At 43.1% G+C, this 25,054-nt stretch overlaps 1 protein-coding gene across 3 annotated transcripts in view; it reads left to right on the top strand.

Annotated features, from left to right (window-relative positions):
• The first annotated feature begins 1,900 nt into the window (after positions 1-1,900).
• Positions 1,901-25,054, top strand: part of RAB3B (RAB3B, member RAS oncogene family) — a 68,565-nt gene continuing 45,411 nt past the window's right edge. The window contains exons 1-2 of one of the 3 annotated variants that reach the window (XM_045477368.1): positions 1,901-2,139; positions 11,477-11,704. In XM_045477368.1, the coding sequence (XP_045333324.1) occupies positions 11,477-11,704 (228 nt within the window). In that variant the 5' untranslated portion in view covers positions 1,901-2,139. Of the gene's footprint in view, positions 2,140-11,088; positions 11,331-11,476; positions 11,705-25,054 lie in introns of those variants that run through there. The other 2 variants (XM_045477366.1, XM_045477367.1) reach the window with 2 other exon arrangements.

The raw sequence follows: 25,054 nt of genomic DNA, 5'->3' as shown, positions 1-25,054 counted from the left end.
CTAAGAGGTACCTCTCATTATTGCGATTAATACAAACGAGGATGAGGTGTGTGTATCAGAAAAATTATGTAATTTGCATAATATCACATAGCAAGCAAGTGGTGGAACAAGGATTGAAAACCAGATCTAGCTGGCCCCACGCCTGTGCTCCTTCCACTTTACTACATGGCCTTCCAGGGGAAGCAGAAAGAGAAAGTAATCAGAAGACCTGAGGCTTCATAAACACAACACCATCTGTTCTCATGTTGTTTCACAACTTTAAAAGAATGTGTTTATATGTTAACTCATTTTTCCTGTGAAGAATGAATAGTAATTATTATGATACCTACTTTGAAGTGAGTAAACTAGGGCCTTATGGGAGACAGGAAATGAGGGAGCAGGTAGTATAGGATATTGGATTTTGAGATCACAGAAGCACTAGTTCCAGGTTAGTAAGTAGTTCAGGGTGTGCCACGGGAGCCAGTGGCAAAAGTGATGTGAGAAGTAGACCAAGGACTGAAGGATCAAGAAATCATATGGCTACTGAAGTCAGGAAGGCAGGACAGGGGTTAATAGGGATAACCACAAATCGGCAGTTGGGATTTTCAGTGCATAAGGAGCAACTAAGGGGGTCAGTGATATTTGCAATGATGAAGAGTAGAAGGTGGTATGGTTGAAGAGCAAAGGAGAAGGAATTTTTGTACAAGGGTAAATGTGGCAATGCTGACTTTTAGCTTTTGGTGTGTGGGGAGTGGGAAAGTGAGAAGTCTTCCTGCAGAGGACTACAAGAAGAGTCCTGGAAGAAGGTCAAGTTTCAACAAAGGCAAAGAAGAAAACTCACTGAAGAAGCAGAGGATGTAGGAGAGTTTATTGAGAAAGGAACAGGGTTCTAGAGGGCACAGTGGAAAGGTCTGCCAGGGAAGTGGGCAGGGAGAAGGTGAGTGAAAGGGAGGAAGATGGAGAAATTCAGAAATGTATAATGATGAGTCAGAGAGAAGTTAGACAACCAGAGGCTATCAATTGGGTGGTTTCCCATGTTGGGGAGACAAATTATAGATAGGGTCGTAATGGAACTTGAGGGAAAATGGTTTTGGTATCTGATTCAGACCTATAAGATTTGGGTTGGAGGAAGAATGTGGAAAAGGACAATGATTCTAAACCAAAGCTGGCAGCTGACTCCTATGACCTTGGGAAGAGTTAAAGTGAAGTGCAGGTCAGGATGGGAGGTCAAATTGCCTCCTATACCTGCCTCCTCTGACAGAATTGGGGCTTCCTAATGACTAGGAAATAACATTTTCTCTAATGGGGAGCCATTGAAACTTTGTTTTGTTTTAACTAGGTTGATGGTAACACGGTGACATGTAGAACAATCACTCATGGTGCTGGTATAGAGGATAAATTGGAGTGGAGGCAGGGGCATCTATTAGGAGGCTGTTACATTAGCCTAGGCAAGAAGTGATGAGCCTGGACCAGGGTGAGTGCAGTGGTGATGGAGAGGAAGGGCAGGGATAGGGTATGTTAAGTAGGTTTTATTACCAGACTGATGGGATGTGGGGTGTGAAGGAGTGCATAGGGAAGAGGACAGTGCCCAGGTTTCTGACTTAGTTTCCTCCTGTAGTCAGCGGTCCAGGTTCTGCTTCTCTCCCTGGGCTTTCGTGAGGATGAAGCAGTATGACAGGAGAGTTCTTTGGAAATGGCAAAGATGGGTACCAATCATCATCTATATTATTATCAAAGCTCTCAACCACCATAGCAGTAAGTTCAGTCTATGGAACGAGACGTGACAGTTAAGATAAATCACTGTAGTCACTCAGATACCCGCGAACTCGTGGGAAGAAGCCTGGGGGCCCAAGATACCACTAATTTCCTGCACCTGCAGGCTGCGGGGGCCCGGGGAGGAGCGAACACGGACTACGCCCCTGGGCGGGGCGTGGGTGGGGCCTGGACGCTGCCGTAGCGGAGCAGAGCTGTAGCTACAGCCTCAGCCCTAAGTAGCTGCGGTGGGCGCCAGACCCGCCCCGCACCTCCCCGCGTCGCACCGCACCGCACCGCGCCTCCCTGCTCTGGGAACCCGGCTGCACATTCCGCCGCGTGCAGCTAGATCTCCAGTCCCATTGCACTGCCAGGAGCGAGCCGCTCGTCCCACACCCGAAGTCCCAGGTAAGGGGCGCGGCCCGGGCGCCCCGCCCGGGGAGGATGTGGGACCAACCCGGGCTAGGGGCGCTGGCGACACCGGGCGGGCGCTAACGAGTGCAGGGCAGCAGAGGGGACACCGAGGAGAAGGGGCTGGGGGAGGCCGCTGAGGAGGGGGCGCCACGGCCGGGAGGGAGGCGCGTAGCTTCGGGAGCCGCGCTGACGGTGGGGGGGGGGGTGGGGGGGGAGTCTACCAGACCGTGAGGGCAGGGAGGGGAGCTCCGAGGGCAGGGGGCGGCAGGCGGTGGGAAAGGACCAGCGGCCACTGGAGCGCAGTAGGGGCTCTCTGGGGGGAAACGTGGAGCGTTGGGGGAGGGGAGATGTAAGGAGGGACTGAGGGGCAGTGCGGGAAGAGGGTGCCAGGCAGCCGAGGAGCATGAAGCGGGAGCTGAAGCGAGGGCATTGAGGACAGCTAGGGCAAGGGGGTGGCTGGAGGTGGAGAGCTAAGGGCAGGGGACGGGATCCGCAGGGGTCGCTGTGAGCTGGAGAGGAGTGAGGGGATGAAGGGAAGGGGCGCTGGGCAAAGGGGGGGGGGGTGCTGGTCGGGGAGAGGGGAAGAGCACGAGGGGATGTGAGTGGAGAGCTGGGAGCGAAAAGGATGCGGAGCCAGAGGCCAGCCTTGTGCGGCCACGGGGCATAACCGTGAGTGGGGACTGGGGGGTGGGGCTCGGAGGCGGGAATCCTGGAAGAATGGGAAGGTGGGAGGCAAGGCTGGATCTACCCGGACTGCAGAAGAAGGGTGCGGAGAGCTGGTGGAGGGAGAGGGCAGTGGCCTTGGATATGGGCAGTGGGCGCCTGAGTTCTGGCTAGGGGTGGCAGGTGGAGAGGCACTGGAATAGAGCAGGGGTCTGGCGGCTGGGAGTGGAGGAACTGTTTGAGAGCCTTGGGAAGGTTAGGGCAGTGCTGGGTGTGCTGGGTCAGGCTGGAGAGGAAGCCAGGTGTGGGTTGTGGTGTGAGGGTGAAACGATGATGTGGCCTGTAGTGGAGTCCACAGGCACCCAGGTGCTAGCTGTGTCTCAGCTACTCAAGAAGGCTGAGGAGGGGGCGCAGTCAGTGAACTTTGTTACACCGACATTTGGGATCACAGACAAGAAGATAATTTTGGAAAGAAAAATTCATCCACTGGCTCCCTCTGTTCCAGAGTCCAAATGTGGGAGGGGACTTTAGGGATGGCAGGATGGCAGCCTCTGGAAGCTAATGCAAGTGTGGAGGGGGGTGGGAGAAAGACAGGGCCTCCATCCCAACTTTCTGGAATCCAGATAGAAAGGGGTGGGGGAGGGTAAAAGGAGTGTGTGTGTACAGGTGGATGACCACGTGTTCTGTGCCTATAAAGGGAGAAAAATCATGGAATGCCATGAAAAGCCCTGGCTATGGTAGTGGGGGAAGTCCTGGCCCTGTGTTTGCCAGAGGAGACATTTTGCTAAAAGACAATGGGTAAGGGAAGTCTTTCTGGTAATGAAGAATTTAGCTAGCAGTGGAGAACAATGTGTTTCTGTCAGAGGAAACACTGTGGGAAAAGCCCAAACTCTAACATGATCTCCAGTCCACTAAATGAATCTCCAGTTTCTTAAGGAACATGTTGTGAAGAGAGATACCAGTAACCTATAGAGGATGTTTTGAAGGATTTCCCTCCCTAAACTCAGAACTCCTTATGGTTCCTCTCCCTCCCTCCAGAGTACAGTACAGGTGTGGTACACAGTAGGTGTTCAGTGAATATTGATTCAGTGAACAATTGACCTGTGCTGGTGCTCGTGCCTCAATTCACTTACCACTACCACCCCCCACCCCAGGCAAGAATTGTGAGAAGCGAATATAACGTGGGTGAAAAGAGCTTCATAAGCTATAAAGCACTGTACAAAAGAGAGAGGCCACTAATATTATGCAGGTGTGCCTATATTCTGTGCAAGATAGATTGCATTGAAAGCACTGGCATTTAGTAGGTGCTCAGTACATGGTAGCTATTATGATACTGTTTTTGTGGCTCTGAGAGACCCGGAGAAACAGTGAATAGGTGGCCTAGGCTGGGCTGGTGGTGCTGCATTGGGGAATGGTCTAAAGAAAGGTTGAATTAGAAAAGTTAGTAGAGTTTGGCTTTAGGGAGGAGGCTGGATATAATAGGATGAAGTCCACATTTGCCCAACTCCCTTTCTATTCTCACTAAATGTTCCCAGTGAGAAGATGGAGTCACATTTATTGAGCACCAGCTATGTGTCACATATTACCTAGATGCTTTACCAACATTGACTCTAATTTTCCCAATGATGCTTGTTTTACAAATGAGGAAACTGTGTCCTAGTTATGTAAGATTTCTTGCCAGGGTCTCAGAGCTAATAAATGACAGACCTGGAAACAGAATCTAGTTTGTTTAGTTTGGAACCCCAAGCTATTTCCAGTACCTAAGATGACTTGGTAGAACAAAATATGAAGCAGACAAAAAAAAATTTTTTTAAGGGGTTTATAAAGCACTCTCCCATATAGTAGTTTTAATTCTTATAACAATTTGCCAGGAAGTCTTTTATTAACTCATTTTATAGGTGAGAAAATTGATCTGCCTAAGGTTTTACAAGTGCTGAGAGAGCCAGAGTTCAACCCAGGTGTCTCGGACACAATCTTGTTCTCTTTCCACCAAAAGAGAAGTTCATCCGATCACTTGTTCATTACATGTAATGAATTGATCTCTTGCTGGATTTTAGGGCTTTCTCCTCCTCTCTCCCCTCTTTCCTAGCTGAAGTTGGCTTCTTCCGTGGGTGCTTATTTTTGCTGCCTATCAGACTGAAAGCCTTGTTTTTCATACCAATCCTTGCAGGGGCCATTTCCTTCTTTCCCCCAGCTTGGGACTAGAAATGCCTTCCCAGATGGTCCCTGGACCTTCATCTTTTTTTTTTTTTTTTTTTTAATTTTTTTTCAACGTTTATTTTTTTTGGGACAGAGAGAGGCAGAGCATGAACGGGGGAGGGGCAGAGAGAGAGGGAGACACAGAATCGGAAACAGGCTCCAGGCTCTGAGCCATCAGCCCAGAGCCCGACGCGGGGCTCGAACTCACGGACCGCGAGATCGTGACCTGGCTGAAGTCGGATGCTTAACCGACTGCGCCACCCAGGCGCCCCTGGACCTTCATCTTTATTGCTTGTCATGGAGACAGTGAGCTACCCAGCTCTATCATTTATGTGACTGTCACAAAAGACAGGAAGATCTGATTGATGCTTATCTCACAAATGCGTTCTGCACTCGCTGCTGTGCAGTCAGTGACCTGTCTGCTCATATCTGCCTCAGGCGGTTGCCTGCTGGGATGCTTTTTGCCTCCCTTCCAACTGTCTAAGGAGCCCCTGCCACCTTCCTGAAAAGATCTCCTTGGGGGCTTCCATCTGAATGTGCCTTGCAACTGAACCTCTCTGCCCTCTGCCTCTCCCTATTCTCACACCACCTACTGGGAATGCTGTGCTGTGTGCACATAAACAGGTGTTGATAGTACAGTATGGCAAGCGCCAGGAAAGAGCTGCAGGGCGCTGGAGATGCTTCTTTACTCACGCTAAATTTACTGAAGTTTTTAATTTCCCTAAGCCTCATCTAATCTGGGAGTCATTAAATAACAGAAGGTTTAGTCATGATACTCCAACTGACTTGCTGTGTGACCTTGGACAAATCACTTCTCTTTATAGAGCCTCATTTTATTTTTATTATTTTTAGTTTTTATTCTTTTTACCTGTGCAATGAAGGGAAGTGGATCATATCAGGAATTGAAACTAGTTTTTAGTCTTGTCTCACTCCTTGTGGCAGGCATAGCTCATAAAGGCAGGCACTTTTCCCGCTGATTCTCCAGGAGGCCCCATGTGTTTTTCTCAACACAGTGTATGATGCACATTTATATGCATTCTCTTATTTAAAATTCACAGCAGCTTTCTGAGGTAGGTAATATTTTCATATCATAGATGAGGATAATGAGGCTCAGAGTTTAAGTGACTTGCCCAAGTTCATACATTGAGTTATGGGAAAGTTGGGACCAGGAGTCAGGGTTTTTGTTATGGTAAAGCTGCCACACCCAAATCTCTTCTTATTCCAAAAATCTAAGTGTGTAAACAGCTGCCTCAGAAAAAACGAAGACCAATAATATGACTTTTACATTAATAGTCTGGCACATGGCAAATGCTCAGTAAATGTTTATCGAAAGGAGCAACATAGGGTGCCTGGGTGGCTCAGTCAGTTAAGCATTTGACTTTGGCTCAGGTTCTGATCTCATGGTTGGTGAGTTCAAGCCCCATATTGGGCTCTATGCTGATGGCTCAGAGCCTGGAGCCTGCTTCAGAATCTGTGTCTTCCTCTCTCTCTGCCCCTCCCCCTTTCGTGCTCTGTCTCTCTCTCTCTCAAAAGTAAACATTAAATAATAATAATAATAATAATAATAATAATAATAGGGGCGCCTGGGTGGCTCAGTTGGTTAACCATCCGACTTCGGCTCAGGTCATGATCTCACGGTCCCGGTCCGTGAGTTCGAGCCCCGCATCGGGCTCTGTGCTGACCGCTCAGAGCCTGGAGCCTGTTTCAGATTCTGTGTCTCCCTCTCTCTCTGCCCCTCCCCGTTCATGCTCTGTCTCTCTCTGTCTCCAAAATAAATAAACGTTAAAAAAAAAAAGAAAAACAATGTATATTTAAAATAATAATAATAATAATAATAATAATAATAATAATAATAAAGGGGTAGCATACCCTAAAGATTTGCTTTAGGTCCAGTGTTGCCAGGCTGTAAGGATAGATAAAACTCAGATGAATCCAGAAGAAGAAGCAGACAGCTAATTGTAAAACAAACTCCAATAATGTAGCCCAGATTAGGGAGAGGGCAGTTGAACAAGATCTGACTATGGAAGTGAATTAAAGGGGCCAGTGAAATAATGTGTATTGAGTACCTCTCATAGGCCAAGAAACTATGCTAGATTAATTACATATGGCAACTGCTCATTCTATATGTACCACAACTCTGTGAAGAGAGTATTTTCTCTATTGTAAAGTAAAAATGCTGTGGCTTAGAGAGGCAGTACGACTCACCCAAAAATTCAGCTGAACAATAAATAGAGCAGGGATTTTGAACTCCCTATAATAATGCACAGTACTAGGTCTAGTCTTAACTGTTAATTGTAACGCCTGGGCAAATCCTCAATTTCTGGTTCTCAGTTTCTTTCTTGATTAAATAGGAATTATAATCTCTCTTCTTCCAATTTTATCTCCCATGTTTAGAGAATAAAATAAGGTAGAGGACTTGCAATTGAGGTAAGGATCAAATCTGTGTTTCAGTAAAGTTACTCTTTGACCAGCAGTCCCATTTTTAGGGATCTTTCTTAAGGAAGTAATAGAAAACTGAATTCATATTTATGTAAATACATGACCACTTTGATTTAATTTATAATAAAGAATAGAAAAGTAAAGGTACAATATTAAAGAATTGGTCATATGACACATCCATAAGATGGAATACAATGTAGTCAATTGAAATGATATTTCTGAAAAGTTTTAAAGGTCTCAATTGTAAATAAACTACTGTGGCTGTTAGTTTTTGAAAAAAAAATGAAAAAATAGAAGTCTCAGAAAAAATATTTATGATATAATGTTAAGTGAAATATACATAGAAGTTACAAACAAGGATATATGGTATGCTGTCATTTATATATAGATAAAAAGTATAAATATATTTCTATGTTTATATATACAAAAACTATCTCTGAAGGGTGCATAAATTGGTAACATGTTTGCCTTTGAGGAGAGGACCAGAGACTGGAAGTCGGAGTGGAAAGCACTATAAACCTTTACATATTATTTATTTTTTAAGTAAAAATTAAAATAATGCCAACTACAGATGGTGATAAGATAATGCTTGCAAATAGTAAAAGTTTGAATTATTTTCAACATATGTATTACCATTTATTTATTTGTTTGTTTGTTTATTAAAGGAGATAGAAGTTTATTGAATACACTGCAAGCGAGAGGTAGGCAGGACAGCAAAGGAGAGGCTGTCTGCCTGTATTACCTTTAAAATCAACAAATAATAAGATATAATTTAAAAACAGATGGTACTTTGTTGCATAAGAAAGTAACAGAGGAAAAAAAGGCAAGGGCACCTGGGTGGCTTAGTCAGTTGAGTGTCTGACTTTTAATTTTGGCTCAAATAATGATCCCTGGGTCGTGGGATCTAGCCCACAGAGGATCTAGGCCTTTGTGCTGAACGTGGAGCCTGCTTAAGATTCCCTCTCTTTCTCTCTCTCTCTCCCTCCCTCTCTCCCTCCCTCTTCCCCTCTCCCATACTCATGTGCACTCTCTCTCTCTCTAAAAAAGAAAGAAAGAAAAGAATAAAGAAAATAAGGGAGAGAATACACTTAACTGTTAATGATGGCTGTTTCTGAGTAGATGGGGTATCTTACAATGTAAAACTTTCTGTTTTACACTCTTGTGTTCTTTTCTTTTTTCTTTTTCTTTATATATTTATTTATTTTGAGAGAGTGCAAGCATGAGCTGGGAAGGAGCAGAGAGAGAGGAAGAGAGGGAGAATCCCAAGCAGGCTCTGTGCTGCAAGTGCAGAGCCTGACTTGGGGCTCGAACTTACAAATCATGAGATCATGACCTGAGCCGAATGAAATCAAGAGTCAGACGCTTAACTGAACCGCTCAGGCACCCCTCTTGTGTTCTTTTCTAATTTTTTATAGTGAGTTTATACTTTCAAAGCAAAAATTCTGTCTTGTAAACAAACAGTAATGACTGGCAGCAGAGTGGAGGATGGTGTGAGGTTGTTGTGGTTGCTTCCCTTGTTTTAGGTAGGAAAAAAAGCATAATTCCTTTGAATTGCCAATTCTGGAAACAGGCTCTCCATCTGGTACCATGAAAAGCTGAAAAGTTAGGGCTATGAGACAGTTTAAGCAAGCAATGGCATCCTCCCCTCTAATCTCACTTTCTTCTTCCGTGTAAATGCTCCAGGTGTCCTGGGCACGTTCCACACCCACTAGTGAGTGTTGTTCTGGGGCAGATTGATTATGGGAGTGGGGCCAAGGGTCTCAGATAAGGGCTTGAGAGCTGGGAGAAAAGAGAAAGGAAGAACAGAGGCCACCAGAGGCTAGTGGTGGCATATTTAAGAAAGTATTATTAAAGGGCTGCTATTAGGGGCACCTGGGTGGCTCAGTCGGTTAGGCATCCAATTTCGGCTCAGGTCATGAATTCGTGAATTCGAGCCCCACACCTGGCTCTGTGCTGACAGCTTGGAGCCTGGAGCCTGCTTCGGATTCTGTCTGTCTGTCTGTCTGTCTGTCTGTCTGTCTCTCTGTCTCTCTGTCTCTCTGCCTCTACCCTGCCCGCATTCTGTCTCTGTCTGGCAAAAATAAATAAAGATTAAAAAAAATTTTAAAGGACTGCTAATAATCCCATATATTTCTTTGACCTTTCTTCAAGAGAGCTTTAAACCTTCTACGTTTGTCAGTTCCTTGTCCTTACAGCTCACCTGAGAGGCCCATAGACTTAAACCCACCAGCCAAACTGTCTTTCTTTTCCTTTGAAGAACAAAAACAGGAATTCCCAAAGAGAGTGACACCCTGGACATTATCTCATGTTAGGGCTGTGTTCCCACCCTCCTTTGACCACTTATACAGCCTGCCCAAGAACCCAGTGCTGAGCATAAGGGGTGACTGCAGGTAGAGAAGTAGGGTACTTACTTATTCCAATAAGACTATGGGACCAAGTGCTGGATTATGGGGTTCAGATCCAAAGTGTTCTAGGAAAAGAGAGGATGGTGGCAGGTGTGAGGGAGCTGGGGTCTCAGGGAAGGCCTGGCACATAAATAAATACTTGCTGATGAGTATATGGATGAGTGAGCAAATGAACAAATAAAATAAACAAAGGAACTGGGCTTTAAAGGATTTGGAATAATAACTTATGTTCACAGCTGTGAGGGCTTTATCAGTTTATTAAGGTCTTCCTTAGTGTTATCTCATTTGGGTCCTATAACAGCCCTGTAGGAAAATCAGGGCAGAAATTGTCCTCTCCATTTTCCAGATGATGAGATTGAGTCCCAGAGTGATGAGTGACTTTTATTAATCCAGCACACATTTACTGAGTGCTGATTATGTATGAGTACTTATGGTAGAAGCTAGAGATGCAGAAATGAAGTACATTAAGTCCAAGATGCTTGGTCTAAAGGAGGAGCTAGAATAGTAAACAGTTTCTAAATGACACCAGTGCTGTTAGTGTGGTCTGGGGGCATAGAAGCAGGAGTGCGTGCCTTTATCATGCACAACGGAAGGTGAGATTTCATTTGGATCTATAAGGATGAATAGGAGTTTATTAAGAGTCTTGTAAACAGAAAGAATACATGTCTAAAGGGATAAAGCAAGAAATAACATGGCTTAGAGTAAAGCGTATAATTTGGTATAAAAGTGGCACTGGTTGGTAGAGAGAAAGCCTAGAAGAAGATCAAGTTTATTTTTTGGTAAGTTGGTTCTTTGGGCTTGATTTTTAGAGTTGTGGGGAGCCATGAAAGTTTAAAAAAAATTTTTTTTAATGTTTATTTATTTTTGAGAGAGAGGGAGAGACAGAGCGTGAGCAGGGGAGGGGCAGAGAGAGAGGGAGACACAGAATCCGAAGCAGGCTCCAGGCTCTGAGCTGTCAGCACAGAACCTGACACGGGACTCCAACTCACGAACTGTGAGATTATGACCTGAGCCGAAGTCGGATGCTCAGCTGACTGAGCCACCCAGGCGCCCCTTTGAAAGTTTTTGAAACAGGGGAATGATAGCCCCATGCTGGGCCTTTCCTGGAATATTCATATGTTTACTGTTTTGACTTTTTCTTTTCAAAACTCAGCTCAGGAGCTGCCTCCTACAAGAGACTCTTCCTGACCACCATGCCTCTAGGTTGGGTTAGATGTTAGATGTTTCTTGTGGGCTTCCTGGGCCAAGCCTTCCCTCTGTCCTATCACTTATCTACTGCCTTGTTACCCTGTGTTTACATGCTTTTCTACTCTAATCTGTGGCCACTCAGAGGTTATAGCACCATGTCTGATTCATATTTGTATTCCCCATACCCAGCACAAGGCTTGACCCAGAGCAACGTGCTCAGTAAATATTTGCTGAAAGAATGAATGGGAGGAACCGGGTTCCACCCCAGTCCTGAGACAACATTTGGAGCAGGTGTAGTACTGGGGTGATTCTATGGTGTGTGTGTTTCTTCAGTGATGCTTGGGTGGAGAGAGTGTATGTGAATGGTGGAGTAACCATTAAAGATTGGTGACACTGGAGGTGTGTTCCTCCTGAGTGACCACAGGTCTTTCCTATAGATGGCTTCTGTGACTGATGGTAAAGCCGGAGTCAAAGATGCTTCTGACCAGAATTTTGACTACATGTTCAAACTGCTCATCATTGGCAACAGCAGTGTTGGCAAAACCTCCTTCCTCTTCCGCTATGCCGATGACACCTTTACCCCAGCCTTTGTCAGCACTGTGGGCATCGACTTCAAGGTGAAGACAGTCTACCGCCATGAGAAGCGAGTGAAGCTGCAGATCTGGGTGAGTCCTGAGCATCTTGCGCAGGATTGTCTTGGGGGGTGATTGGTCTGCTAGTACAAGAGCTGGGAGGCAGGCCAGTCTGGAACTTCTGGGTCTTATGGCATCAAGCACCAGTGCTGTTGAAGGCCTGGCCCCTGGACTGCCCCTTGCTGCTTTGATAGAAGCTTGCTCGCTTCTGGGGCCTCAGTTGCTTCTGCTGCTTAACTTTCTAAGAGGCTTTATCCTGCCTATACAAATGAGTGACCAAGAATTTGGGCTTTGGGGTTAGAAATTTGGATTCAACTTCCAGTTCTGCCACTTATTAGTTATGGAATCTTGACTAAATATTTATCTTCTCTAGGCCACCCTTTCCTCTTTGGGGGTGTAGCATCGACATCATAGGGCTGTTGGTGCTTAGCATACTTCGTGGAATGCAGTAAATGCACTGTAAATGTTAGCTCCTGTGTCCATAATCTGTTACTGTGTAATAAATCACTTCAAAACTTGATGGCTTAAAATAACAGTAATTAATTATTACACAGTTTCTGTGGATGAAACATTTGGGGGTGGCTTGGTTTCTGTCTTGTTGCCTCTTATGAGGTTGCAGTCAGATATTGGCTTGGGTTGTCATCTGAAGGCTTGAATGGGGCTAGAGGATCCCATTCCAAAGTGGCTTACTCATGTATCAGGTATTGGCTATTAGCAGGAGGCCTTAGTTCTTTCCCATGTGATTCTCTCCATGGAGTTGTGTAAGTGCCTTCATGGCATGGCATCTGGCTTCCCCCAGGGGGAAAGATCCAAGAAAGCAGAGAGGAAGTGACAATGTCTTTCATTACTTAGCCTTAGAGTATCTTTTGGTCACTGATTCAGTGTAGGAGGAAATTACATAAGGGTATGAATCCTGGGAGGTGAGGATCATTGGGGACCATCTTAGAAACCACCACAGCTACTATTATTGGTATTTACCAGTGGTACTAATAAAATATATACATCTTTGAGATGATATAGCAAAATGTAGATCATATGCCTTTCAATAATGAATTATTGCCAGGATTAGATATTTTGAAAATTAGTGATTTTTAGTATTCAAAGCATGTGTTGTTTATGATCTCTCCATTCAACTTGATACATTGTGCACGTATCTTATTGGCTATATACAGTACTTTTCTTTTTATAAATTATCTCCATATGTTATTATCTTCTGATTAACCCCAAGGGACAGATATTATTTTAATTCACTCCTATTTTACAGAAGAAAAAAAGTCAGACTCAGTAATTAACTTGCCTTAAGTCAACCACACAGTTGCAAAGTGGGATTCCAATTGAGGCCTTCTGATTCCAAGTTTTGTGCTCTTTTCTCTACACTGTGCATGTTAGGTCTTATAGAGCCCTTACTTCCATTTATGATGATGTTAAGTATTAATTTATATAGAGATAAAAGTTTATTTTGTTCATTTAGTCTTTATTAAAATCACTGAGGAATTGTGAGTTATTAGAAATATGAGAAGCTAAAAAGACCACTCAGTTCATTGGTTCTAGAAGTGTGGTCTTCAGGTCATCAGCATCAGCATTACCTGGGAATTTATTAGAAATGCAAATTCTCAGGCCCCTCCTCAGACCTACTTAAATGAGAAACTTTGAGCTATGGCCTAACAATGTGTATTAATTATAACAAGCCTTCCAGGTGGTGTTGAGGCAGGCTAAAATTGAAGAACCACTTTGGTTTAACTACCATTTGGTTTAACTGTCTTATGGTGAGAATCAATAAGCATTTATTAAGTACCTATTATGTGCCAACTGCTTCCACTTGTGTAATCTGACATCCTCTTGGCAGCCAATGCACAGAGAAGTGAAAGCACAGGATATTGGGGGGTGGTGAGCAATACAGGGGAACTGGAACAAGGCTGTGAAGAGCAGGGAGGGGTGCTAGGAGGGAAATTTGCTGGAGAGGCTGTTAGGCAGTGGCTTGGGGGTAAGGGAGACCTTGCACAGCAAACAGAAGTTTCTTATCATGGGCCAGAGTTTACATACCTGACGATTCTTTAGAGACCTGAAGAAACTATTAGGAGTTTTTTGTTTTTTTTTTTTAATCTATAAACATAAGATAAAGGTTTACTCATATTTCCTATATGGATTGACACAGATGTCTTCATTTGATCTCCACATCACGTGGTCACATATCCTACACTCAAAAAATCTTCAGGTAGGAGAAGACAGTCTGCCCTTCTAAGGGATTTGGCAGTGGTGGCTCCCTCAGTCCTTCATTTATGTTCAGTACATTGTGAACTTTTGCAGTTTCTCTGTCCCTGGTTAAGTGGATTTATTGATTATACTACCTAATTTTAACTAAATAAACCCTCACAATGGATATGTGGCTTTAAAAGAGTCCTGCGAAGAAACCTCTGCCTGAAGACTATACTAATTATAGTGAGCCCAAGTGAGCATGGAAAATGGCTGAACTGATGTTTCTCAGACTCCCAGCATAAGTTCATTGTCAGCCATGTTTTGAGGTAAAATCAATGATGATCTAATTAGATCTGACATAGTCAATCACATTGCTTTTGCTAAAAAAAAAAAATTAGCAAAGAGATTTTGTGCGTGTGTGCATATGTGCCTTTCTATAGCAGAGAAAAAGTTTTCTGTACTGTTCATAAATACATTAAAATGTAAAGATTTAAATATTTGTCATTTTTATGAGTTTTAACATCTTTTGTGTACAGATATAGATCTATATGTATGTGTAATCTAAATAAATATACAAATATTGTGGGTATGTGCTCACATTGTTCACATGGCCTTACTTAAAGGGTATAAATTTGGAGACCATTACCAGACCATGGGAAGCCATAGAAGGGTTTTAATAAGGTCAGATCTGCATTCTAGAAAAATCCCTTCTTTCAGTTTGGAGAAAGGATGGAAATAAGGCAAAGAAACCAGTGGTTCAGGTAAGTTATAAGGGCCTGAATTAAGTGTATTAGTCTGCTTGGGCTACCGTAACAAAATACCACAGACTGGACGGCTTAAACAATAGAAATTTATTTTCTTCTAGTTCTAGAGGCTGGAAGTTCAAGATCAAGGTGCTAGCAAGGTTGACGTTTGACAAGAACTCTTCCCTTGTGTTGCAGATAGCTGCCTTCTAGCTGCGTGCCCACATGGCCTTTCCTTGGTGCTTATATATGGAGAGTGAGGGAGCTCTCTGGTGTCTCTTCTTATAAGGACACTAATCCTATCAAATCAGCCACCCCGCCCCCTGCTTATGGTCTCAATTAACCTTAATCACTAACTTAGAATCCTCATCTCCAAATATAGCCACACTGGGGGGTTAGGACTCCAACCTATGAATTTTAGGAGAATGCAGACATTTGGAACATAATATCATGACAGCGACAAAGTGACCAAAGGGATGGAAATGAGGAGAGAGATTTAGGACTAGAATTTACAGAATTCGATGATCAATTAATTGTTTAGGAAGAAGGAGGAACACATATCTGCTTATATATATCTACTTACATATATTTACTTCTGTAAACAAAAGTTCTGTGATTTTTTTTTAATTATGTGAGCTTTGGTAAGTCACTCTATTTCTATGAATAGATAATATCCTCAACTGTAAAAGGCTCACAGGTTTGTTGACGGGGGGTGCTACATGCGATAACATAGTATTGTGCCTAGCACGTATTAGGAACACAATAAATGTTAGGTTCCTTTTTCTCTCCTGATCTAAATGCAAAGTGTGACTGGGTTCCTTGCCAGATTTTCCACCCATGGTTCCAGGAGTGCTGGAACAGCACTAGCACTGTCTGAAATGTTCAGTTAAATTTCTCTGGTCAATTTGATCTCTCAGGGGATTTCAGAAAGCCATTGTCAGGGTGGAAGGTGGAGAGGGAGGAAGAGGAGGTTATGAGCATTGCTGAGCAGGACCATTCGCAAAAAGAATTTCTATCATCTCTGGAGGATGTTGGATGATGAAGGTATTGGTAGTGCTTTGTTCCCTGGGGTCCCTGAATACATAGGTCCCTAAGAGCCCGCTCTGTTTCATGAGAGGTTAATTATTGTGGATCAGAGATGAGAATCGTACTGGGGAGATGGGAGTAGGGGAGAAGTCTCATTAATAGAGAGTGAGAGCATGCACAGATGTGAAGGGAGGGATATTAGGTAACTCCACAGCAACAGACCTGACTAGAGGCCATTTACTGCTTGGTGCTGGTTGCCAAGCAACCACTGGAGGCCTGTGGGAAGAGATGAGCAGGAGAGGGCCTTCCACTACTTCCATTTTGAGCCCCTTGCAGGGACTGTTGGGTCTGGCGCTGGTCAAGGGAAGAATCTGGGTGTGTGTGGGAGGACTCAGCTGACCTAGGACTCTGGAGTCCTGGGTTCCAGTCCTGGCTCTGCCCTCAGTCATGTGAGCTGGAGTGACCCTTCTCCTCCATGGGCCTTCCCTAAGTATCAAAAGGAGAAAATAATCCTTGTTCTTCATGCCTCATGAGTTGTTGTGAAGGTCAAGTGAGGAAATGCAAAGGAGAGCCTAAAGAGAACTATGAAGCTTTGAGGAGATCAGAGGATTATGGATATTGTCCGCTATGTGAATTCTTCTTGTATATGCTTTCAATCATTCTTTGTATCTTTCCCACCTGCCCTCTGACCCAGGGAAGTATTGATCTCCTTAAAAGAATTGGTGTTTAAGTCAGAGGTGTGAAGTTACTTGTGTAGAGCCAAACTGTAAACTTCATTCTTTAATTCATTCAGTAGATATTTACCTGGTGCTCACTCTATGCCAGGCATTATACTAGCTATGGGGAAACACCCTTCCTACTTACATGGAGTTTACCCTCTAGGAGGGGAGATAAATACTAAGTACATGAATAAAAAATGCATAATTTTATCTGTGGTAAGGACCCTGAAGGAAAAGAATAGACTTGTTTCAAACCCAGGCACTGGGACTCCGAACTCTGGAATCGCTGAACTGTGACTTTAATCTCATCCCTGGGCTTGCAGCTGGACTTCAGGGTCAAATTCTATTCACAATTTAAATTTCTTTAATGTTTTATTTTTATTTTTGAGAGAGACAGACTGCGAGTGGCATGGGGGGTGGGTGGGAGCAGAGAGAGAGGGAGACACAGAATCTGAAGCAGGCTCTGAGCTATGAGTACAGAGCCCAACATGGGGCCTGAACTCACGAACTGTGAGATCATGGGCCCGAGCCAAAGGTGGATGCCTAACTGACTGAGCCACCCAGGCGCCCCTCTATTCACAATTTAAAAGGCTAGCTTAGTTGATGACCTTCACCATACCAGTTCACTTCAGAACTGTCTCTGTTAGGGGACATGGTGGCAGGGGTCTCCATTGTGGAAAGATAGTATCTCCTGCTTACATCCACCAGTGAGGCTTTGAGTGACCTGAATGTCCAGAAAGGTTTAAAGATAGGAGTACCTCACGTGTTTGGGATTACTTGTATAAAGATTGGGGAATATACTGGCTGGCCTGTCCAACATTCTTCTGTTGGCTGTTTTAAGAACTCTGTCTTGTGAAGGATTTATAGGCCACTATCCTTACTCCTGGGCCTCTTGTGGTATCACTGTTTCCTATCATCTTTCTTTCTCCGCAACTCATTCCTCTGAAGCCCTCAGTTACTAAGGCCCTTGTGTGTACTTCCATTATTCTATTTCTTTGTTGTGGTAGCAGTGAAGTGTATAAAGCACCAACATATTGCCTGGCATGGGGGAAACACTCAACAAACAGTAGTATTTATTAAGGTTCCCAGGTGATCCAGAAATGATATTCATTTTCCTCCCCATTTAAGTTTGGAACCAAGTGAGAGATAGATGCAGGAGTCAGAGAGATGGGGAGTAATGTGACAGCCTTACTACTGATAAAAGCTAGGATGAAGCACATGGCCCAAGTCCTCAGGGAAGTGGAGCTTGCTAATACCTCACTCTGGAGTCGGATAGATGTAGAAACCCAATCACAGGCCAACATGGGGAGCTAGGTGCAATCTGCTCATGCAGTGTACACCCAAGGTCAAAGTCCATGTGGCCCAGACTTACTAATGCTTCAGACCTAAAGCATCCCACTCAGGACGATAGTAGATGCCTCTATATCCATGTTCAGTCTTTCTCATGGAGGAAAGGAGGGTGCCTCCTCCAACAGCTCTTTTTGTATTAAAGAGATAGATGGAAGTAAGCATTCACTCCAAAAGGAGGTTGAGTACAATAATGAAAGCCAGGAAAAATAGGAGGAGTCTTAACAGATTTCCTGGGAATCCTGAATTTCACAGTTACACGATTCACTTCCTATGTAACCAGGAGCTGAAAAAGTAAGACCAGGTGAGACAGGGCTGTTGGGAGTCAGCTAGGTTTACTCACTAGCCAACTGCCTTATTCCCACACAGCCACCTCAATGAAATTTAGGTTACCACATGATTTTAGAATCACTTGTAAATATTAAAAGTAGTGAATATTAAATCTGGGAATGCAAAAAACTTATATCTTGGAACCAGTAAGATAACAGGTTACCACATGATTTTGGAGTCACTTGTAAATATTAAAAGTAGTGAATATTAAATCTAGGAATGCAAAAAACTTATATCTTGGAACCAGTAAGATAACAATAAATGGAATGGGGTTTAGGAATATGGAGAAATATAATTATACCAGAAGCCTAGACTAAGAAGGATTGTGGATCTTATGTAGTCTTTAAAAAAATTTTTTTTTCAATCTTTAGTTATTTTTGAGAGACAGAGACAGAGTGTGAGCAGGTAAGGAACAGAGAGAGAAGGAGACACAGAATCCGAAGCAGGCTCCAGGCTCTGAGCTGTCAGCACAGAGCCTGATGCGGGGCTCCAACTCATGAACTGTGAGATCACGACCTGATCTGAAGTCGGACACTTAACCGACTGAGCCACCCAGGTGCCCCTTAAGTAGTTTTTTTTTTTTATTTAAAAAAAATTTTTTTTAACGTTTATTTATTTTTGAGAGAGAGAGAGAGCATGAATGGGGGAGGGTCAGAGAGAGGGAGACACAGAATCTGAAACAGGCTCCAGGCTCTGAGCTGTCAGCACAGAGCCCGACGTGGGGCTCGAACTCACGGACCGTGAGATCATGACCTGAGCTGAAGTCCCCCGCTTAACCGACTGAGTCACCCAGGCGCCCCAAGTAGTTTTTTAACAAATATTTACTGTGGCTTACACTGGTGATAGAGAAATTAATATGAAGAGACACAACCTGTGCTCTCCAGAAACTAGTGCAATTGGATTTACCTGTGAGCTCCAAAAGTGAAATGAGTAGCATAGTTCTCTTGTTCTGGTTAAGGGAAACAAACTAGGACATCAGGAGAGATTGACTTTTTCTAAGAATTTAAGAATATATAATAATGGATTATATGAGATTGGGCAGCAATTACCATAAATTACCATAAATCTAGTGGTTTAAAACAACACAATTTATTATCTTATAGTTCTAGAGGTCAGAAGTTCAAAATTGGTGTCACTGGGTTAAAAATTGAAGTGTTGAAGGTGCCTGGGTGGCTCAGTTGGTTGAGTGACTCTTGATTTCCACTCAGGTCATGATCTTATGGTTCATGAGTTTGAGCCTTGCATTGGGCTCTGTGCTGACAATGTGGAGGCTGCTTGGATTCTCTCTCTTTCCCTCTCTCTCTCTGCCTCTCCTTGCCTCTCTCTCTCTCAAAATAAGTAAGTAAACTTAAAAAAAATTGAAGTGTTTGCAGGTGGGCATTCCTTCTGGCAGCTCTAGCGGAGAATCCATTAATTTGCAGTTTTCAGCTTCTGGAGGCCACTTGCGTTCCTTTGCTTGGGGTCCCTTCCTCCATTTTCAAAGCCAGCAATGCAATATCTTTCAATCTCTCTCTCTCTCTCTCTCTGACCTTCCTGTTTTTCTCTTATAAGGACTCTTTCATGATCTTGGGCTTACATGAATAATCAGGATAATCTCCCACCTCAAAACCTTAATTTAATCCCATTTATGAAGCCCTTTTTGCCATGCCAGGTAACATATTCACACGTTCTTGGAATTAAGATGTGAGTATCTTTTGGGATGCTATTGTTCTGACTACCACAGCATCTATTAATAACATGGAAAAGATCTATTATACACCTGAAGCTAATATTATACTGTAAATTAACTGGAATTTAAACAAAAACTAAACAAACAAACCCCCAAACCTAACCCCCCCCACACCAAAAACAAACAAACAAACAAACAAATAAAAGTGATAGAGGCAAAAACAAAACAAAACAACCCACGGAAAAGATCTAATATAAATGCTCCCTATCCTTCGAGACTCTAACTTAAGTTCTCTCTCCTCTGATGTTAGTCCCCGCTGCTAGCTGCCTGAAACAGGCACTGTTTATGTCTTAGGCTTACACTGCCCACTGAGAATGCCTGTCACATTGTTAGGTCCCAATAAGCCTGTGAGCTCAGAGCTTATCACATCTTAGTCTCTCATTTTAGACATGAGGCTAAGGTCCAGAGAGATACAGACTTTACTAAGGGGCTGCAGCAAGGTTTCCTAACACATTTCAGTGCTCTTCCTACACTTCAGGAAGGTGAAGTCTGTCCACCTGAGCATAGAGAGACTGACGGGCAGCATAGAAGAGGCTGGAGGCTGAACAGGAACACTAGGGCTCTGACAGGGCCCTGTTGCTCCAGGAATCTGGAGACAGTTCTGAGTACAACATCTCATGCTTAGCTCTTATGATAATCAGAATTGATTTTTATAGGCAGCAAGTTTCCTGGTGTGGCTGCAGAGATATGTTGACACTCACCTCCCAAAGCCTGTAGGAACCAGCTGCTAGAGAGGTTTAATCTGATTTTTTAAATCACAACAAAGACTATGGGAAGTCAAACCAGAATTGCAGGCCTCATCTGCCTTTGTAACTTGTAAATAAATTAACCAGAAGTCCTGACTGGCTATTCCAGGGGTCTGTGTTCTTTAAGGCTACCGCCCCTTTACCTCTACCCAAACTGGTGTGGGTGGAAAGGAAATACCTACAAGCCATTTGCATACTCATTCATTCAATAAACCTGTACCTATTACGTGCCAGGCACTGTCATAAGAGGGCAAATACACAGCTATGATACAATATGAATGATATAATAAAGGAGTGAAGAAAGTGCCAGGAAAGGGAAAGGAGCTGCTACCTCTGCATGGGGAAGTTATTTTAGGCTTCACGAAGAGGGGACACTTGAGCTGGGTCTTAGCAAATGAGTCAGAGTTTTTCAGGTTAATGCTGGGGAAGATCTTTTCAAGCAAAAGGAAAGACATTTATTTGCAAAAGCATGATCACTTTTAGGGACCTGTTATATGCCTGGCTGTGGTAGGTGAAACAAGATCCCTACCTCTAAGGGGCACTCAGTGCAGTAAGACGGATATAACACGCATACAAATTATCAATGATGCTGTAGACATGAATGATGCCTTGAGAGGTACAGAAAGTTTTAAGGGAGTTCAGAGAGGGAGTGCTCCCTCTCAGCTTGACAGCATCAGGGAAGGGTTCATTGAGGAGGTGGCCTTATTGTAATGAAAGTCGGGTCTAGCAGATAATAACATCCTCAGAGGCAGAGCTATCTGTCTCATTCTTCTAGGTCTGTGGTCCAGGCTGACCTCGGTTTTTGACTCAGAGGCAATGTTCTGACATTCCCTGAAACGATTTGCATGTTCAGGAAGCAGTGCAGCATGTCCTTAGGAGCAGAGACTTTAGAGTGAGCCAGGTCCATGCTCCAAACCCATTTCTGCGATTGTTACCTTGTTCATGTCCCCTTTCCTCCTTGTGTTTCTCTTTCTTCTTTTTGAAATAAGGATAATTTTAGTAACAACTACATAGTGTTGTTGAGAGAATGAAATAAGATAATGCTTAGCATGTAGTAAGTGATCATTAATTGGTAGTTTTTGTTATTATTAATTCTGGTACTCTCAGGGATTGATTTGTGGCACCAAAGTCTGGATGTTATCTGAGCTGGACTCTGCATCTTTTAGGATTTGATGAACATCCATCTGAATTCTTTCTCTGAGTCCTGAGCTGAGTCTGCAGTGGTTGGTGGCTGATCTCTTTGACAGAGCTGTGCCTGATGGCACATGCAGTTTAGCTGGGGGGATAGAACAATTTAGAAAGCCATAAAAAACTAAAATATGTGGTACTGAATAAATCTAATGGAAGTTTAAAGGAAAGAGTTCAGTAAGAGTGGGTAAGAAAGACTTCTGGGAGGGAAGCAGCAAGGGGACCACTATAGGATGGGAAAAGAAGGAAGGTTGTGATGGAGACATCCCAAGCAAGGGGATTGACATTAGAGGAGGGCATGATTTGTAGTGTACTTTGTACAGTGTTTTTCCAGTGAGGTGACTGGACTTCTCCCATATGTAAGTCACAGCTCCTGCCTCTGCCTCAATTGCCATGTGGTGTAGCCATTCCCTCCTTACAATATTTACATTGTACACACCAAGCATAGTTCTAGGTGCTACAGATACAGCAGTAAAAGTAACAGACAGAATCCCCTATCCCACATTTCCCTAGATTTAAGGGGGAAGACTGGCAGTAAACAAGCAAAATATACAGTATATGCTATGATGATGTGTTCTGGGGAAAAATATGGCAGGAAAAGGGATATAGGAAGTGGAGTGTTATTTTTAAACATTTTTAAAATATTTATTTATTTATTTTTGAGAGAGAGAGACAGAGTGTGAGCAGAGGAGGGGCAGAGAGAGAGGGAGACACAGAATCCAAAGCAGGCTCCAGGCTCTGAGCTGTCAGCACAGAGCCTGATGTGAGGCTTGAATTCATGAACCACGAGATCATGACCTGAACCAAAGTCAGACGCTTAACTGACTGAGCCACCCAGGTGCCCTTGAAGTGGAGTGTTATTTATTTGTTTGTTTATTTATATGTTTAAAAATGTTTAATATAATTTATTGTCAAGTTAGCTAACATATATTGTATAGAGTGTGTACTTGGTTTTGGGGGTAGATTCCTGTGATTCATTGTTTACATATAACACCCAGTGGTCATCCCAGCAAGTGCCCCCCTCAATGCCCATCACCTATTTTCCCCTCCCACCCCACCCCTGTATCAACCCTCGGTTTGTTCTCTGTATTTAAGAGTCTCTTATGGGTTTGCCTCCCTTTCTGTTTGAAACTATTTTTTCCCCTTCCCTTCCCCCGTGGTCTTCTGTCAAGTGCCTCAAGTTCCATATGTGAGTGAAAACATATGATAACCTGTCTTTCTCTGACTGACTTATTTCACTTAGCAGAATACCTTCCAGTTCCATCCACATTGTTGCAAATGGCAGGATTTCATTCTTTCTCATTGCCAAGTTGTAGTCCATTGTATATATAAACCATATCTTCTTTATCCAATCATCAGTTGATGGACATTTGGGCTCTTTTCATGATTTAGCTATTGTTGAAAGTGCTGCTATAAACATTGGGATACAAGTGCCCCTATGAATCAGCACTCCTGTATCCTTCGGTTAAATTCCAAGTAGTGCTATTGCTGGGTCCTAGGGTAGTTCTATTTTTAATTTTTTTGAGGAAACTCCACACTGGGAAGTGCAGTGTTATTTAAAATTTCTCAAAATAAATAAACATTCAAAAAAGTGAAAAAAAATTTTATTTGAATATAACTTATCCTCAATGTTATATTAATTTCTGGTGTGCAACATAGTGATTCAACTTCTCCATGCATTATGCTGTGCTCACCACAAGGGTAGCTATTGTCTGTGTAATATCACTGACCATATTCCCTATGCTGTGTTCTTTATTCTCATAACTTATTTATTTCATAACTGGACTTTGGAGGGTTTTTTTAAATTAATTAATTTATTCTTGAGATAGAGGGTGGGGCAGAGAGGGAATGTGGGCCAAGGAGGGGCGGAAAGAGAGGGAAAGAGAGAATCCCAAGCAGGCTCCACACTGTGAGTGCAGTGCCCCATGGGGGGCTCAGACTCATGAACTGTGAGATCATGACCTAAGCCAAAATCAAGAGCCAGGGAGTTGGATCACCTGGGTGACTCAGTCGTTGAGCATCCAACTTTGGCTCAGGTCATGATCTCACAGTTTGTGAGTTGGAGCCCCACATAGGGCTTCCTGCTATTGGCACAGAGTCTGCTTCAGATCCTCTGTCTCCCTCTCTCGTTCCCTTCCCCTGCTTGTGCTCTCTGTCTCAAAAATAAATAAAACATAAAAAAAAAAAAGTCAGACGCTTAACCGATTGAGTACCCAGGTGCCTCTGGACTTTGCGGTTTTTAAAAACAGCTTTATTGATGTATAATTGGTACACAAAACAACCTGTACATATTTAATGTATGCCATTTGATTAATTTGGACATATGCAAACATATGTGAAACCATCACCATAATCAAGATGATAGACATATTTATCACATCTAAAAGTTTTCTTGTGTCCTCTTCCCCAACTCTTTTTTTTTTTTTTTTTTGGTGAGATTTACCCTTTTAATAAAATTTTAAGTGCATAATATAGTGTTGTTAATTATAGGCACTATGCTGTACAACAGATCTCTAGAACTTATTCATCTTATATCACTGAAACTTTATACCAATTACATAGTTCCCCATTTTTCCCTCCCCACTGGAAACCACTGTTCTATTCTCTGCTTCTATGAATTTTACTACTTTAGATATGTCATATAAATAGAATCATGCAGTATTTATCTTTCTGTGATTGGCCTATTTCACTTAGCATAATGTCCTCCAAGTTCATCCATGTTATTGCAAATGGCAAAATTTCCTTTTTTCAAAGGCTGAATAATATTCCATCATATGTGTATACCACATTTTCTTTATCCATTCATCTATCAATAGATAGTTGGGTTGTTTCCATATCTTGTTACTGTGAATACTGCTGCAGTGAACATGGGTTTACAGATATCCCTGAGATTCTGATTTCAGTTCTTTTGGGTACATACCCAGAAGTAGGATTGCTGGATTATATGGCAGTTCTATCAGAGAACTTGAAAAGACATTTCTCCAAAGAAGACCTACAAATGGGCCAACAGATATATGAAAAACGCTCAGCATTACTAATCATCAAGGAAATGCAAATCAAGACCATTAGATATTACCTCACATGTTAGGATGGCTATTTAAAAACAAAACAAAACACAAGTGTTGGCAAGGATGTGGGGAAATCAGAACCGTTGTTTCACTTGTTCACTGTTCTAACCTTGTGTACTGTTGGTGAGAATGTAGGTGCAGCCACTATGGACCATATGAAGATTCCTTAAGAAATTAAGAAAAGGTAGGGGCGCCTGGGTGGCTCAGTAGGTTGAGCGTCCGACTTTGGCTCAGGTCATGGTCTCACGGTTTGTGAGTTTGAGCCCCGCATCGGGCTTTGTGCTGACAGCT

The sequence above is a fragment of the Leopardus geoffroyi genome, chromosome C1 (genome assembly GCF_018350155.1).
Source record: "Leopardus geoffroyi isolate Oge1 chromosome C1, O.geoffroyi_Oge1_pat1.0, whole genome shotgun sequence".
Lineage (NCBI taxonomy): Eukaryota > Metazoa > Chordata > Mammalia > Carnivora > Felidae > Leopardus > Leopardus geoffroyi.
This window is presented reverse-complemented; position numbering and strand designations above follow the sequence as displayed.